Source organism: Chlorocebus sabaeus, chromosome 8 (assembly GCF_047675955.1).
Source record: "Chlorocebus sabaeus isolate Y175 chromosome 8, mChlSab1.0.hap1, whole genome shotgun sequence".
NCBI lineage: Eukaryota > Metazoa > Chordata > Mammalia > Primates > Cercopithecidae > Chlorocebus > Chlorocebus sabaeus.
Window position 1 is genome coordinate 23,107,903 of NC_132911.1, and position 18,084 is coordinate 23,125,986.

The following is an 18,084-nucleotide window of genomic DNA, read 5'->3' on the forward strand; positions in this document are numbered from 1 at the left end:
TGTTAATCTCATTTAGAAAATCCCTTCGTACATACATCTAAACTAGTGTTAGAGCAAATATCTGGGTACTGTGGCTCATTCAGGCTGACCCATAAAATTAACCATCACACCTGTGCAAGCGCCTTTCCCTCCTGGGTGGTGTCCTAGGGATGACAGAGGAGGGGAAAGCCAGGTCTCTGCTTCAAGGACACAAAATTGTGCATGCAAAAAAATTAAGAATGCTGCTCTTGTCTGGAGTAGCCATTCTTTTATTCCTTTACTTTCTTAACAAACTTGCTTTCACTTAAAAAAAAGAAATTAAGAACAAGACCATTTATATTTAAGTGCCAACTTATAAAAATGAAATGTAAAAAGGTATTTAGAGGTGACAAGGTAAGTGAGGGCTGGAGGATTCGGAGAGATTTCATGGTTTAGGGTCTGAATAGAAGCTTCCAGAACACGGAGGTTTCAGATAAGTGAGGACACAGAAGTCTTCACAACCAGAGTGGGCACCACAGGACAATTCTACATCTATCTAGGACTCTGAGTTTTTGAAGGGTTTCCATATGCATTGTTTGGTTTGCTGCTTGCAACAACTCTGTTATTTAATTGAAGGTCTTAAAGCCCAGAGAAGTTAAGGGATTCCCCAGAGGCCACACAACTTGCCAGTGGCAGGGGAAGGTCTTCGTCTTCCACAGCCTTCTCTCTCTTTCTCCCTTTGTGGGGCATAATGAAATCTACATGCACACATTCATGTAGGTTTCATTATGTCCATGTAGAATTCATTTTAATTTCAAATGTTTCCTTCCCAGAGAAATCCTGTGAAACTATGAACATTGTTTTCTCCCTCTCTCCTTCTCCAGGTCTTATTTTCCTTCTTTACTATGCTGATTAACTCTATTTTTTGTTTATTTTCTCTTCTTGCCCACTCCCAGACACGAATGCAGAGTTTGAGTCCAGATCCCAAAGCCCGGTACACAAGTATCTACGGAGCCCTCCAGAAAATCATGCGGACTGAAGGCTTCTGGAGGCCCTTGCGGGGCGTCAACGTCATGGTCATGGGTGCAGGGCCGGCCCACGCCATGTATTTTGCCTGCTATGAAAACATGAAAAGGACTTTAAATGACGTTTTCCACCACCAAGGAAACAGCCACCTAGCCAACGGTATTTTGAAAGCGTTTGTCTGGAGTTAGAAAGTTCTCTTCTTCAACACGTCCCTCCCCAGGGTGTTCCTCCCTGTGACCCAGCCGCCTCGACTTCGGCCCGCTTGCTCATGAATAAAGAACTCAGAGTTGTGTGTGCAACGCACACCCAGACACACGCACACACACGCGCGCGCGCACACACATGCTTTTTTCTGTTCCCCTCCGCTTTCTGAAGCCTGGGGAGAAATCAGTGACAGAGGGGGTTTTGGTTTTATTGTTATGTGGGTTTTCTTTTTTTGTTATTTTTTGTTTTGTTTTGTTTTTAAACATTCAAAAGCAATTAATGATCAGACATAGGAGAAACCCTGAATAGAAACAAAACTTTTGAATGCTGGATTCAAAAAAAAAAAAGTTATCTGGACAGCTTCTTTGAGACTATTTAAAAACTGGTACAACAGGTCTCTACAACGCCAAGATCTAACTAAGCTTTAAAAGGTCAAGAAGTTTTATGGCTGACAAGGACTCGCAACGCAGAAGGCCTTTCCCACCTTAAGCTTCCGGGGATTTGCGAATTTTACCCCCATTCTCTTCTGTTTGTCTGAGTCTCGTCTCTCTGCAAGCAAGGGCTGAAATCATTTTGTTTGGTTGTTTTGAGGGAGAGAGGCGGGGTGGGGGGTGCAAATCTGTCAGCAGCTCTTACATAAGGCATGTTTTACTGGGGAGGGCTGAGCTTTTATTTTCCTCTCTGGTGGGGTTGGCTTTTGTTGTTTTCTGTTTGGGTTTGGAATGGAAATATGGATAGCAGCATAAAGTACCTTTATTTTGACAAAATTCATTTTTTTCAACAATGGAGACATAGATATGACCAGCAATAACTTCTCCCCCTCTCTTTTTACTCTGCTCAGAAAGCATCTCTCCTCCCATTAGCCAACCTTGATCATAAGCGTGCCTGGCTGGTTTGCAGATACTTGTTTTGCTTTGTAAAAATTGGCCATTAGTGCATTTATTGAGACGGTCACTAAAGAGCCATGCCCTGACCTACCCCGATTCTATGACATTGGGGCCCTTTTGCTGAAACTGCCTTCTGTAAGGGTTTCTCTCCTTGAAAGAGATTTGACGGAATCCATTTGATGCCAAGTGCTGCCCTGCGCTGTTTCTGCAACGTGTGGTGTATGCTGTGGTGATCTGGCTAGGAATGATTATAAGTGTGTGTGTGGCGGGGGAGTGGGTATTACATGCATTGCTGAAGAGTCATCCTGGTGTTCCTCATTCCTCCCACCTTCCCGTGGTCATTTTAATTACGGGGCAGTGTCACCGCAAAGGGAGGAAACTCAAAGCCAAAAGCAAAATTCCAGGCCTGATTCTGGCTTTTGAGGTTCCTGGTTCTTGAAGCCAGGCCTGACCTGACTCTCAGATGGGGTCAGTCCCGTTGCTTTGCAGACCGACCCTGGAAATCTACCAAATGCAGATTCTCCTGATTTCCTCTTCTCTTGCCCAGTTTTCTTCTCCTTTTTTTTTTTTTTTTTAAAGCCTGGATTTTAACCAGATTTGCTTTTTTCCTCCTTCTCAGCTGTATATGTATTATCTCCTTTCAGGGCCCCAGCTTCAGGGCAAAGTGAGTTAATGTGTAGACAAAGGCAAGGGACAAGAGAGAGTTAACATCTAGACAGTGGAAAAAGCCGTGATGTGTGGTTTCTGGGAACCACCAACACTTGCAGGTTTCGCTTTTTCCCAGGGTTGACTACAAGAAAGAAAACGAGGTTTTTGCAAGATTAAAATGTGGGTGAACGTGCCTAAATTAGCCACCCCCATTTTTATCATATTTCCACCATCACTTTAGGGTTTTAAGAGTCAATACTCACCTGGGTGGAGCTGGTAGTACATTTTGCTTCTTAGAAAGCTAAGTCCTGGGTTCCATCTGATTTTAGGTTCCGGGAACTTCCTGAGAACACCCGATCGCAGAGGGTAATTTTCTGGAGTTTGTTTTGCAGGGATAGCTGGGAGTATGGCCACCCTGCTCCACGATGCGGTAATGAATCCAGCAGAAGGTAATGTCATGGTCCCAGGGAGGGGCAGTAGGGGATGCACAAAGGGGCACAAAAAATGGTGGGGGAGTGGAGAGGACTGAAGGTGGGCAGGGAGGCTCCTAGTCTCCAGTCAGAGCAGACAGGAGAATTGAATTTTTTACTACGTTATCAAAGGCCTCAAGAAGGGACATGAACATTTGAGTTTTATGGTATTCCTGTGCTCAGAGCTACTCAAAGTGTGTTCTACAGACCAGTAGCATCAGACCTCTTGAGGGTGTTGGAAATGCGAATTCTGAGGCTGGGTGCAGTGGCTCATGCCTGTAATCCCAGCACTTTGGGAGGCCAAGGTGGGCAGATCACTTGAGGTCAGGAGTTCGAGACCAGCCTGGCCAACATAGAGAAACCCCATCTCTACTAAAAATACAAAACTTAGCCAAGTGTGGTGTGTGCACCTGTAATCTCAGCTACTGGGGTGGCCGAGGCAGGAGAATCGCTTGAACCCAGCAGGCAGAGGTTGCAGTGCGCCGAGAGCACGCCACTGTACTCCAGCCTGGGTGACAGAGCCAGACTCCATCTCAAAAGGAAAAAAAAAAAAAAAAAAAGAAAAGAAAAGAAATGCTAATTCTGGCTGGCATGGTGGTTTAAAACTGTAATCCCAGCACTTTGAGAGGCCAAGGCAGGCAGATCTCTTGACCCTAGGAGTTCAAGACCAGCGTGGGCAGCATAATGAGACCCTGTCTCTACGAAAAATACAAAAATTAGGTGTGGTGGTGCGTGCCTGTGGTCCAGCTGTTTGGGAGGCTGAGGCGGAAGAATTGCTTGAGTCTGGGAGGTTGAGGCTGCAGTGAGTCCATGATTGCACCACTGCACTCAGCCAGGATGACAGAGCAAGACTGTGCCTCAAAACAAAAATAAAACAAATGCTAATTCTCAGGCTCTACACAGTGCCTACTGGATCAGAATCCCTGGAGCTAGGTACCAGAATCTGTTTCCTGGTGACTCTGTTGCATGCTTTTGCACTATTCTAAAACCTATGTGTGCATACACACACACACACACACACTCTCTTAGCCCTTTTTAACACTTATTGATCCTAGACAAATGTATGGGGAACCTATCAGAGGCTATTAGGGCTAGTGTTCAATTTAACTGTTTTTAATACGAAAGATTATGGATTACATTTCAAACAGGTGCGAACGTGGAGAGAATAGTATGATGAACCCCAATGTGTCCATCACCGTGCTTCAGAAATTAACATTGGGTCATTTTGTTGTAGCCATCTCTTTCCACATTATCTTCTTTTTGTTCTTTTATATTTCGGGGGTATTATGAAGCAAGCCTCAGCTGGGCAGACCAGAGTCTGTTCCCTTTTTATATATCCTGCTGTCTTAGCCAGCTCGGGTCTGAATAGTGACTCTGTTTTGGGCCTGGCACTGGGCAGACCTGCCGCTGGGTCATTCTCTACCTGGTGATGGCTTTGGGTGAGCTGTGGAGCTCTTTTCACCTTTTTGCCTCATCTGAAAATAGTTTCTGGCCAGAAGGGAGAATTGGAGAGAAAAGTTTCAACATTTGAAGTCTTATGCTATAAGTTTGCCTATCTTTTGTCTTTTAAGGTGAAGCTATTAAATTTGCTCTCAGCTACCCCCCATGTCCTAGCAGATAGAGGACTTGGTCTGACCTTCAGGGTTGTGATGGGGCAGGTTGGGAGGTGGGCGGGGAGTCTCTGTGGTCTGGGTACTGAGGTTGAGCCAATGGGCAGGTGAAGAAAATCACCTTCTCCATTCCCATTGATTTCTTTATCGTGTGCTGCACGAGGCATGCTGGAGGGACACACACCTTTTCCCCTTTTTATTTACAAAGTAGACAGCTAAGAAAGACAGCTCGTGTTCTGTTTTGTTTTACACACATTATCTTTCTCAAGAGATGTGATGCCCTTAAGTAAACTGACCTGCCTTCATGGCTCGTCCTGTAATGAATGTGTTCAAGACAGAGTGTTTTCGGGGCAGGAAAGAGGCATTCTTAGGTAAGCGGCGATGGGGGGAGGAAACCCTTCCAGGAAGTAGTTCAATGAAAAACCTAAAAATGCCCAAATAAATATTTGCTTACATATTGTATATCTTGGGCTGCTTTTTAGGGCAGTTCATTCAGGAACCCGGTCAGTAAACAGGTAGTTAACTTCGTGTAACCAAGCAAGAGTTTTATCTTTTTTAAAGGAGAAAAAAGCGAGGTTCAAACTGTCTCTTTCTCCTTGTCATAACTATTGATTTACAGTCTTTATTTCTTTAAAAGTAAAGAAAAGCACATTATGTGTAAAACCCTGAGCCTAAGGTACCACAGTTAGTCTCATTTATCTCTTGTCCTGTGAACTCCAGTTAGAATGTCATTGAACTTGGGCAGACATAATTCTAGTGTCTGTTTCAAACACACTGTGTCACAGAAGCTAGAATTACCATTAGAGGCACAAACCCCTGTGAATACATGAGGGGACACGCTTCCAGTTGATGTATTGGGGAAGGACAAGGGCAGGAGGATAGGGGACAGGATTCAGCTTTGTGGTGGGTCCTGAGGGTTCCTACCAGGGGCAGCCAGGATCTGGGAAATAGATCAGCGACTCTAGTCTGAAGTGGCTGCCTGGTTTGGGGGCTGCCTTCAGCAAGATTCAGGCAGGAGAAACTTAAGGAAATAGCCACCTTCCAGGCATGAATCCTGGAAATAGAAATGGATTGTAACCCAGGGCTGCCAGGAGCTGGCCCTCGGCGGCTGCTCAGACTAGGGCTGTGTGTGCTGGCTCTCGCCTGTTTCCAGTGTCTAACTGGCTTGTTTCTCTTTATGGCTTGGCTTCATTCCGACCTGGGGTGGGGCCACCTCCAACCCACTGCCCACTGGCTGTCCGTCTGGCCTGCCCCGCGGTTCCAACCACAGTGGTGAAGCAGCGCTTGCAGATGTACAACTCGCAGCACCGGTCAGCTCTCAGCTGCATCCGGACGGTGTGGAGGACCGAGGGGTTGGGGGCCTTCTACCGGAGCTACACCACGCAGCTGACCATGAACATCCCCTTCCAGTCCATCCACTTCATCACCTACGAGTTCCTGCAGGAGCAGGTCAACCCCCACCGGACCTACAACCCGCAGTCCCACATCATCTCAGGCGGGCTGGCCGGGGCCCTCGCCGCGGCCGCCACGACCCCCCTGGACGTCTGTAAGACCCTTCTCAACACTCAGGAGAACGTGGCCCTCTCGCTGGCCAACATCAGCGGCCGGCTGTCGGGCATGGCCAATGCCTTCCGGACGGTGTACCAGCTCAACGGCCTGGCCGGCTACTTCAAAGGCATCCAGGCGCGTGTCGTCTACCAGATGCCCTCCACCGCCATTTCTTGGTCTGTTTATGAGTTCTTCAAGTACTTCCTCACCAAGCGCCAGCTGGAAAATCGAGCTCCATACTAAAGGAACAGGCTGTGGGAAGGGATCATAGAATCTTTTCTTCTTAAAGTCATTCTCTGCCTGCATCCAGTACCTTGCCCTCTCTTCACAGCTAGATCTTTTTTTTTTTTTTTGCAGGGTGCTGCCTATGGGCCCTCTGCTCCCCAATGCCTTACAGAGAGGAGGGGACGGGACAGCCGCTCACCGGAAGGCTGTCTGCAGGGACATCCGAGGCGGTGGTGGACAGGAAAGACTTTGGAAGGGGAGCGAGAAATTGCTTTTTCTCTTCCTCCCCGGGCAGAATGTAGCTTTTCTGCTTCACTGTGGCAGCCTCCTTCCTGGATCCTTAGATCCCAGAGGAGGGAAGAAAATTTGCAGTGACTGAAAACAGTAAACAAAAAAAATTTTTTATGTATATAAAAGTTCCATGACACAGTACAAAATAGATGGATAATGTTTATCCTTTATTTTTCTATGTAGAAGTTTTTGAATTTGTGTGTGTGCTTGTGCGTGTCTACACCTAGTATTGCAGCTGGGACTCTCCAGCTGTTTTTGTTGTTCTTGTTTTTAAATGAGAGGGTTGAATTCTTCCATCAGGTGAACGAAAAAGGCACCAAAGTAATAAATCACTGAATGTGACCTGCAGCTGTGTTTAGCCCCGCCAGATGGAAGTTTCACTTGAATGTAAAATAATAAAGTTTATATTTTGAATTTCTCTTTTCATGGGGGAAAAAAAGGTACGTTAAAAAAAAAATCAAAATAATGATATGTCACTTGCAGCTACCTTTTTTTTTTCTTTTAAATTCAATCAGCCACCTTCATGTGCCTTTTTCCTTTGTCTTCCCCCAAAATTTCAGGACCAGAGATCTGGCCCTGGCCCATTTTCTCTTGCTGTGTATACACCTGCATACATGCCGGGTGGCAGGATCTCGCCCGCTGGAGGGTGGTGGAGCCCAGCAGCATTAGGGTGACTGGACATAAACCTGCTGAGACCGCTTCCTCCCCTTGTGAGTGAGGTGAATGCCTGCCTTCCCGGGCCAGCACTTAGAAGCCCTTGATAGGCAGCATTTGGCGGCTTGTGGCGCAGGTGTTTGGGGTAAATCCTGCCTTCATCCTAGGACTTATTTCTGCATCAGCCTTTTAACTCAGTCACTTCAGGTAACGTGATCTATGTGTGTTTTGACTGAATCTCATCTCCTGTGTTTCCCTGTGCAGTCTAGGGAAACGTGTCTCCGGTCTTTGTCTGTTGTCCCCCTGTCTTGTCCCAACCATTAATTCCAATGTCACAGCTTCTCATCGCATGTGACAAGAGCCAGGCCTATCTGCTAGGGCCCTGTGGCTGAGGTCTCACCTGGACCCTCATGCCCGAGTCGGAAGACCTCTCTCCAGAAGCCATTCTGCATCCTCGTCCGCTCTGTGTCACCCGAGAATAGGCCTCGCAGCCTCGCTTTCTGAAATGGTGTGTGCCGAGTCGGATTGCCGCCCAGAGAAAATACAAACCTGTTTTCCCTAGCTGTGCCATTTGTTGCTCTGCCAGGCTGCCGTGCAAGGGGATACTGATGAGACGAGCTGCACTGTCTCCGATTTGGAGCCCTCACCAGAGCTTGTCTTTGAAAATGAGCAGGAAGCTCATGTGTGTTTGCATTTCAGTGAGCCGGGTCCTGACCTGCCGCCACCCACCACGGTCAGTGTGGTACATCTCACCGAGGAGGTGCAGGCCTGGATTCTTTTGAGTGGTGCTATTGCCTAGGAAGTAACTGCCCAGGAAGTAACACGTGGAGAATTTCCATCTCGGGACCATGCACACAGTGCCTTCGGGAGTAGATTTTGCCCTAATAGCGATGAGGAATTTTATCAGTCAGTTGACTTACTTTTTCAGATCAGTGATGGGAAAGGGCCAAACTGGGTACCTCCCACGTGTGCCCCGTCAACAGCCCCTTGCAGCTGGGTTGTGGGGCTTGGCTGCTGTCTGGTCCGATCTAGGGGTTAATACCTCCTCTCTGCTCTGCCCCCTACAGCCTAAAACCAGTTGCAGCCTCAGTCCACATGAGGATGCAGAAAGCCGTAGAGTCCACGATGCTGCTGAAAATGTTTACATCTGCGCTTTCAACCTGCCTTGGGTTCGTGTTAAATGGTGTTAAATTCTGCAAATGGAGGGGAAAAAAAATCAAATTCTAAGTTTCAAAGTGGAATTTAAAGCAAATTGTAAAAAGTTTATCCTACCGCCTCTTTTGGTCCACTTAAGATATGCCACACTGAAGCAAAGTATTTCCTACTGGATTTTGGTTTCACTGGTGTTTAGAAAAGAAACTTGATTTCTCTAGGAGCACTCCTTTGGTTAGGAGGATGCAAGAAGGAGAGGTGAAGGCCGGGTGCGGTGGCTCATCCCTGTAATCCCAGCACTATGGGAGGCCGAGGCAGGCGGATCACTTGAGGCCAGCAGTTTGAGACCAGCCTGGCCAACATGGTGAAACCCCATCTCTACTAAAAATACAAAAAATTAGCTGGGCATGGTGGCAGGCATCTGTAATCCCAGTTACTTGGGATACTGAGGCAGGAGAATTGCTTGAACCCAGGAGGTGGAGGTTGCAGTGTTGCAGTGAGCTGAGATTGTGCCACTGCACTTCAGCCTGGGCGACAGAGTGAGACTCTGTCTCAAAAAAATAAATGAATAAATTAAAAAAAAAAAAAAAGAATAAAAGGCGAAAACCGGAACCTGGAGCTCTGTGGGCCCCGGTTGCAGGCCCCTCCCTGTGTGATGAGGGATGGGTCAGCTGGGGGATCCACATGGCCAGCCTGCATGCCTGGTCATCAGGAGGTTGAGGAAAGCCTTGAAAGTTGTGAAGCACTAAGCAGATACAAGTGTTCATTAATTTTGTAGAAATGAACTTTCCTCTCTGGCTTTTATCTCCAAAGTTGGTATTGTTGCCCCGTGCAGACTGCAGTTTGGTTTTTGATTGTGACTTTGACATTGCAAAGTGTGAAATAGTAAGTGGTCTCCCCACCCCGCCATCCCACCCTGGTGACCAGCTCAGTATAATCATGGCACGTACTCAGTCATTGGTGTCTTTGGAGTGACCTCTGCAGCCAGTCAGTGTCACCTGGGTACAGCACCCGTACTTTTATGTGGTGTGTGTGTGTGTGAGTAGCTCTTCTGCCCAAATCATGATTTGAGGTTCAACTACCTGTAGATTAAAGCTTTATACAATAAACTGATTTTTTCCAAATGGGTGAAATCTTTCCCCCATGATATGTTTTCTTAACTTTGCATTGAATCTATTTACTAGGTTACATTCTACGTGTAGTTTGTTTTTTTCATTTTTTTCTTTTAAAATGCTCATGTCTTATTCCAAGCATCTTCCTCCAAAGTCCCCATAAAGCTGCATCTCCAACACATTGTTATGCCAGTAAGGTTTTATTTAACTTTATTTAAGGATGGTTGTGTCTTCGAATGACAAATGTACTGCTGCTTCCTCCCTGCAAGACGCACAATGTATGTTTTTAAGGGTGAGCAAGTGTTATTTCTTAAATTTCTCAAATGCCTGTAGTAACTATTGTTTCTGCCTCTCAAATGTTGCCAGCTCTTTGAAGAAGGGGAGAATTGTGTGTTTTTGTGTGGGGATGTTTCTGATATGCTGCTACAGTTGCAACACTGGAGCTAGAGAAAATAAAGTACTGATCTTCGAAGTGTTGTGGGCTCTGTGGTGGGAATCCTGAAATGAGAGGGGAGTGGATGGCAAGAGGGGATGTCCTTCACGGGGTCTATGCCTGTTCCCCTTGAGCACTAAGGACCAAGGTCTGCAGCTTTGGTAGGAACTGCCCCTGCAACCCCATTTCCCCAGGGCAAGCAGATTGATGGTGGTGTTTGCGTTGTCTTGCTGGGCAGGAGCGGGAGCCCTCCCACTGGCGTGGCTCACCATGCTGGGGAGGGTGGCATTTTTCCTTCTCATTGTGAGAGCCTGGATGTGGCAGGCTGCAAGTGGTTCTTTGGAACATGCTGTGCTCATGCCTATTTTCTCTGTCTTAAACCTCAGCTTAAGCCAGAGAACATGACCTCTTTTGGAGGTGGGAGGAGGGAAGGTTTGGACCCCCTTGAGAAGCCAGGGATGACTCTGACTCTTCCCACAATTTTGAAAGTCTGAGCACCCACCTTCCGTATGACCACTGGAGCCCTTGGTCTGCCAGGATGTAGGGTCAGAATTGAGGTCAGGCCTGAGAACTGGCCAATGCAGGGGTGCCCAGAATTGGGAAGCGGTGATGGTTAGTGGATGGTGAGCACTGGGATAAACTCCCTGTTTTGTAATTTACCTATGGCCAATGCTGTGCTACTCCAACTTGTGGTTGCTTCCCCTCCTCTGGGGTGGGCGGCACAGATGGTCTGCTTCCAGTAGATACGGATTCATTCAACAGATATCCTCCCTTTCCCTCCACCACAGAATCAATCAGCCAACAAATTGGCTGTGCCTCCTGTGAGCAGAGCCTCATGCAGGTGCTGGGGACAGAGTGAAGTGTAAGATGTGGTACCTGTCCTCGAAGGCCTTACAGCCTAGTAGAAGAGTACAAGGGGAGATGCAAACTCCCTAAGACAATCAGTTCTTGACCTACCAAGATGGTAGCAAAGTCAGCCATGGAAGCAAAACAGTAGCTTTGTGCCCATTAGACCAAGCTCCATGAGACAGTGGCCTTGTCTGTCTTATTTGCTTCTTTATCCCCAGCCAGTGGTGTGCTGGTTCTGGCACTGCACCAGCTCTCTAGGTTATACAGCGCACATTCCTTCCCAGCTTCACATTCCGTATTACCACGTTGGTAGCTTGAAATTGGCAACAGTGGGAATATTTACACCACAGAAACTGTCAAGCGCTACTTATCAAGGCCTTTGCTTTTCTAAGGGCTAGTTTACCAGCATACCACTACTGGTAGCACAGTGCTTGGTATGTGCTAGGTGTCTGGTGAAGATTTGCTGAGAGGAAGATATGAAAAGTAGAACCCAGCATCAACCTGGGGGGCCCTTCTCTGGTGCCCCTCTTAGTTCGCCACCTGCCTCCTCATGGGGGCATCTTTCTATCTTTCTATCACTCAAGAGCCCTCTCCAGCATGACCACACTGAAATTCCAGCCCTAAAAAGACCATGAAAGGAAGGTATACCCTTTCCTCTGGGGACAAGGTCTCCTTACTGAGTCCCATGTTTTCTAGTTTTCAGCTACCTCTTCCAGGAGAGACCTCTGCTCCTATCCAAGGAGGGGCCTTAGTGTGACAAACATCTCAGAGAAGAAGTAACGAGCCTAGTCTTGTAAAAGAGAGACACACAGTCAACCGGGCAGATGTGGAGGTGGGTTATGATTGCTTGCAAGGGAACAAAGCATTACGTCTGGTCTAAGTCTGAACGCAGTGAGTGGCTTAAGAGAAATAAGAGCAATTAGGGAGAAAAGAGCTTGGTTTGCATCCATAAGGGCTTTGTAGGAGACACCCTCATGGTAAGTAAGCTGCACATAAGAGCTTTGACTGCCATTGTAAGAAGCTTGACCTTTAAGCAGTAGGTAATGGGGAGTCACCAAGAGTCTTTGAGCAGGGGACACCATGATTGGAGCTTGGTTCTAGGGAAACTCATCTGGCTAAAGTGTACAGGACTGAGTTAAGAACAAATATGGAGGGCACCAGGAGATGGTTAGTTCTGTGTCACAGTGAAATTGTCCAGAAGAGGGATGACTAAGAGAAAGGTGAGGAAGACTGGAATAGAATGAGTGGGACTGGATCGATGAGAGTATAGAGGTGAAGTCAACAGAGGCCTGGGGGTGCAGGACTCTAGGTCATGCTGGGAACAGGCTGGGCTGTCTGAGAGGAGTAGGAAGACCTGGCGGAGAGGACTAATACATGGCAGAGAAGATCCGCCATCTCAAGTCCATGGGTCTCTCCTTAGTCCTCCTCCTCTTTGGGCGTAGATGTCACATCTCTAAGTCCATGGGTCCCTCCCTAGTCTTTCTCCTTGAGCATGCACAACACTTGAGGGCTCTCTCTTTAGCTCCCCTACTTGACTTCCATTTCCCTGCTTCCTCCTGGTCTCCCACCTCTGTGAGTACCTTCTCTGGCCCCTCATCAACTTCAGCTCCTTTCCGGGCCACCTAAGTGTGGCTTCTTGGAAAGGTTCTGCTGCTGGGGATCCTGTCTCTGCACACCCCCTTGGTGCTGATCTGCCCTCCTCTGGGAAGATAATTCTTAGATGTGGGGCTGTAGCACTCTGATTATTCTCCTGAACTCCAGATTTAAATGTCCAGTGGCCTGCTGGAGATCTCTTGGATCTCAACTTGTCCCCCATTCTCAAAAGACTGTTCCCCCTTGCTGCCAGAGGCTCACCATGTTACTCAGTTGCTCAAGACCTTCAAGGTCTCCTCATTGCTGATTGAATTTAATAGGCTTTCCTGCATATGGCAGTTCCCAGTTTAGCTTCGTGTTTAAGGTAATGACCAGAGAAAAACAGAATAGGTCAGCAGGATGGTTGTGTAAGACCCTGAGGTCTTAATCTCCTTAACAGGCTGGTGCTGTGCTCTTTCCAGAACTTTCTCCCCATTGGAATGTCTTCCTCCCTCTCCTGCCACCTCCTCTCTGCTCATTCAAGTCCCCTTTTTCAGGCTGCCTTGAAGGTAGCATTTACTACCTCATTGTGGAGCTCCTACTAATTTGCCTATCTATGTGATCTCTCTCTCCTCTTTGTCAGTATCTACAGCCTCTTTGACAAGCCTCCAACCTTCCATGGCTGATCTCACTTTGCATTTTTGCTGCCTTCTGCCCAGAATTATGTGCCCAGTGAGGGCAGAGACTGATTTATTCACTCCTGTTTTCTCCATAGCCCTCCAGCCTACTGTTTCCCACATTCTGTATAAGAGTGACAGTCATTGTTCATTATATGTAACAAACTTTTGACATCCTGTTGAGTTTGAAACTGCTGTGGACATCCAGATGGAGACCCCCAGAGGGAAATGCAATATTGGTGGTCAGGAGAAAGACTGGAACTGGAACAAAGGACCTGGCAGATAGGCCAAGGGATGTGATGGCCAAAGCCATGGGCAGAGGAGAGTCCCTAGGGAGAAAAAGAATATCATGGAAGGCTTACATGTAATAGCGAAGAGAGAAATGGGAACCAGGAGAGGCTGGAGTGGTCAGAGAGTTATGAAGTAACCAAGAGCTCTGTGAGGCTTTTACAAAGGAGGGGTAGTCATCAGTTCTACAAGCTTAGGTGTGAAATATAAGCAACTAAAGCCATTTAAACAACAACAACAACAACAACGACCCTACTTTGTCTCTCCTTGCTCTTGTCTTCTTTATTCCTGGTTTGTTTTTCCCTACCCTTACTCTCTTGCCTTTTTGGATTCCCCTTTAAACGTCACCTTCACCAAGTTCAGCTGCTTCCACCCCTGCCCCTCCCCTGACCCCCTGCACCTAGCACCATTACTACTGTATCTAGCATAATATTTCAGAGGCTACCTAAAAGCAATAATTAGACAAACACTCAAAACTGCACATCCCAGGCTTGTTCATGAAAGTGAAAAGTTGGAAAACAAATTAGATATCTATCAAGAAGTGAAATGATTTATAGACCATCCTGGCTGTCCTGGTATTTTTGTAGAAAAGAAATTTCATTAAGGGTTCCCAGCAGTCTTGGAATCTGTATTCCCAATACATTTATCAAATTTAGGATGCTTCTGAGCTTCCCCATTTCTCTGGCCTTGTCTCCTAAAGGTAATGTTAGTGGTAAACACGTGACCTCTCTTTTGTGAAGCCACGGATATAACACAATTCTAGACTTCCAGGTTCCTGTTGCCATATTTTCTCTAAGAAGCTCTTCTTTGCTTATGCTCATATTTACCTATGGTAGCTTTGATGTTTCATTTTCCATAGTAAGTGAGACTCTGGGCAGAGCCCCCAGCACTACTGCTAAGAGGACACGAGGGCCACTTTAGCAGAGACAGACAGCCCAACCCCTGTCCACTGTCATCAGAAACTCGTCTGTGACAAGAAAAAGTATAAATCAAAATCATACCAGCGATGTTTTAGTCTTCAACCTGAGGCAGTTGAAGCTTGGGTATCACCTTGAAGTCCTTGTGTATTGTGTATTGTTGTCGAGTACTCTTGACAATAATACAACAAGTCCTTGAAGTATTATGTATTGTGTATTGTTGTCGAGTACTCTCAGTGTTGAAAGGGCACCCAACTGCAACCTCATGAAGCCCAGAGCTACAGAAAGAGGGATTGTGGACGTCTGACTTCTTCATTATTGTCATGCTGGCCCTTGGGGTGGCTGCCTTTAAGGGAAGAGGGGGTTTAAAAAGAACAAAGAGAGATATGTACCAGGGGTGTTTGTCCTCATCAGTATGTGAGTTCGTGGAAGGAGTTCTTGCTGCTTGCTGAACAGTGAAAATATTCTCTTGATGGACACCTTTAGCTTGGGTTGACAGGTGACAAATATATATCCCAAGATTTCTATGTTGAGCCTAATGCAACTAGCTGATGAAATATACCAGCACATCCTCAATCTTTCCCCGATTGTGTCTGCATAAAGTTTAGAATAAATATAATGTGTGTATTAGTTCATTCTTGCACTGCTATAAAGAAATACCTGAGACTGGTAACTTACAAAGAAAAGAGGTTTAACTGGCTCACAGTTCCACAGGCTGTACAGGAAGCATAGCCAGGGAGGCCTCAGGAAAGCTATAATCATGGCAAAAGGTGAAGGGGAAACAGGCTTGTCTTACATGGCCAGAGCAGGTGGAAGAAAGAATGAGGTGGGAGGCACTACACACTTTTAATCAACCAGATCTCGTGATATCTCACTATCATGAGAACAGCACCAAAAGGGAAATCTTCCCCTATGATCCAGTCATCTACCACCAGGCCCCACTTCCAACATTGAGGATTATACTTTGACATGATATTTGGATGGGAACACAAATCCAAACCAAGTCTTTTTTTTCTCTTTTTTGTTGTTTTTGAGATGGAGTCTCACTCTGTTGCCTAGGCGGGAGTACAGTGGCATGATCTCGGCTCACTGCAACCTCCGCCTCCCGGGTTCAAGCAATTCTCCTGCCTCAGCCTCCCAAGTACTGGGACTACAGGTGTGTGCTACCATGCCCGGATAATTTTTGTATTTTTAGTAGAGATGGGGTTTCACCATGTTGGTCAGGTTGGTCTGGAACTCCTGACCTCAAATGATCCTCCCGCCTCAGCCTCCCAAAGTGCTGGGATTACAGGTGTGAGCCACCCCACCCAGTCCCAAATCATATCAATGAGCAAATTTTAATGTTAATAATTATGGATATTCATAATGTCTTCTGTCTAGCTCTGGGCTTCTTGAGACTTCAACGGGCACTGCTTTCTATTAGCACTGTCAACATTAAGAGTCCTTGACCGCAACAGAAAAACCTGAGGACTCAAGGCCAATGCCCAAGCTTCAGCGGCTTTGGTCTAAGACTACAAAACATCACCAGCCTGGAAACTGGTAATACCTACGTGCTAGGAGCTTCCTTGGGATTTTGCGTAGTCTGTAGCACATCCAGTGATCCATTCAGGGTTTCGTGTATATCCATAACAATGGAACTCCATGGTCATTTCACAATTTTTAGGTAGGGTCCAAGGTCTGAGGGCAAATTGTCCTGCATGAATCCCTCTCACATTTCCCCTCAAGCTCATGAATGAGTAAAATCTGGATAAATTACACATGAAGGGGGTCATGGTTAATGAGACTGAGAGGCAGTCACAGTGGGAAGAGCAGCCAGGAGACAAGAATGTTCTAGATGGAAAGAATGAACCAAACCCTGGGCCTATTATTCATCATGGTAGAAAAAATTCCTCTACACAGAATGGAACATGAAGTTCTAAGCCTCCTGGTGTTCCAATGAGCTTGGGTTGCCAAGAGCAGTCATTTAACAAATATCCTTAGACTCCTGCTGTCACACTTAATCTGATCCAGCTTCCTATTTTGAAGAGATGATTTTTGCTGATTTTGACTTCCATCAAAATCTTTGTTTCTTGATGCTCTCTTGAATGTCCACCTTGGCTTCTATGACTCGTTTGTTTTTAAGATCAGCAAGTTTCTCAAAGCCACATTTGAAAAGCATACAGTTACCTTTGAGAGGATTCCAATGCAAGGATAATTTTCTTATTTGTTCATACAATGAAGTAATTTGTTTGCTTTGGTCCATTTTAATCATTGAGCATATAACAGATGGGTCAGTAGGTCCAGAGGCCTAGACGCTAGCCCTGCAGGTCACTAAACTGGTTGAGTGATCTTGGGTGATTTTGGGTATATCACTTAATCTCTCTGGTCTGCAGTTTCCTCAGCTGCAAAATGAAAGGGTTGGGCCATATGACGTGTAATAATAGCTCCTCTAGCTTCACTAGCCTATAATAATGTCCACAGAGTACAGGCTCTATCTAGCCTCTAAGTCTATGATTAAAATATGATTACATGCTTTTTAGATGAAATTAGAAGGAAATTCTCACAGGACTTTTAACTTACCTACCATAAAGAATCATTCATTATCATTTTGCTTTACTTCTTCTCACTTCCCACTTCCTAAAGTACTCTACAAATAAAGACTAAAATCCAGGAACTTGATATAGGAGAATGATGGATGTGACTATTTCACATCCTTTTCTTTAATATGTTTTTAATTGCTACATTTCTGTGCCCTTGCAAGTAAATAATTTATTTGCCTATATGTCCATCTGAACTCTGAGTGAGTACTGTTGGTCTCTGGTGCAGTCCAAGCCCTCCAGCCCAGTGCTTGAAACAAAATGGGTCTTACTGTGTGCCAGCAGCTCATGGAATGTGATGCCCTTATTTTCCCACAGTCCTTTACTATAGGAAGGCACATTGTATATTTTCCTTTTTTTTTTTTTTTTTTTTTTTGAGACAGAATCTCGTTCTGTTGCCAGGCTGGAGTGCAATGGCGCAATCTTGGTTCACTGCAAATCTCCTGCCTCAGCCTCCTGAGTAGCTGGGACTACAGGTGCACGCCACCATGTCCAGCTAATTTTTGTATTTTTAGTAGAGACGGAGTTTCACCATGTTGCCCAGGATGGTCTCGATCTCTTGACCTCATGATCCGACTGCCTTGGCTTCCCAAAGTGCTGGGATTACAGACGTGAGCCACCGTGCCAGGCCTCCAAGATGTTTTTTATGGTAGGATCTATATGTCTCAAACTTCTTTTTTTTTTTTTTTTTTTTTTTTTTTGAGACGGAGTCTGGCTCTGTCGCCCAGGCTGGAGTGCAGTGGCCGGATCTCAGCTCACTGCAAGCTCCGCCTCCTGGGTTTACGCCATTCTCCTGCCTCAGCCTCCCGAGCAGCTGGGACTACAGGCGCCGCCACCATGCCCGGCTAGTTTTTTGTATTTTTTAGTAGAGACGGGGTTTCACCGTGTTAGCCAGGATGGTCTCGATCTCCTGACCTCGTGATCCGCCCGTCTCGGCCTCCCAAAGTGCTGGGATTACAGGCTTGAGCCACCGCGCCCGGCCTCAAA

At 46.3% G+C, this 18,084-nt stretch overlaps 1 protein-coding gene across 4 annotated transcripts in view; it reads left to right on the plus strand.

Moving 5' to 3' along the window:
* The window catches only part of SLC25A37 (solute carrier family 25 member 37), a 47,928-nt gene extending 37,671 nt beyond the window's left edge, over window positions 1–10,257 (plus strand). For 3 of the 4 annotated variants that reach the window (XM_007961941.3, XM_007961942.3, XM_037983674.2), the window contains 3 exons: window positions 915–1,143; window positions 3,116–3,172; window positions 6,074–10,257. In XM_007961941.3, coding sequence (XP_007960132.1) covers window positions 915–1,143; window positions 3,116–3,172; window positions 6,074–6,594 — 807 coding nt within the window. In that variant the 3' untranslated portion in view covers window positions 6,595–10,257. Of the gene's footprint in view, window positions 1–914; window positions 1,620–3,115; window positions 3,173–6,073 lie in introns of all 4 variants that reach the window. The other variant, XM_037983675.2, reaches the window with a different exon arrangement.
* Window positions 10,258–18,084: the final 7,827 nt, after the last annotated feature.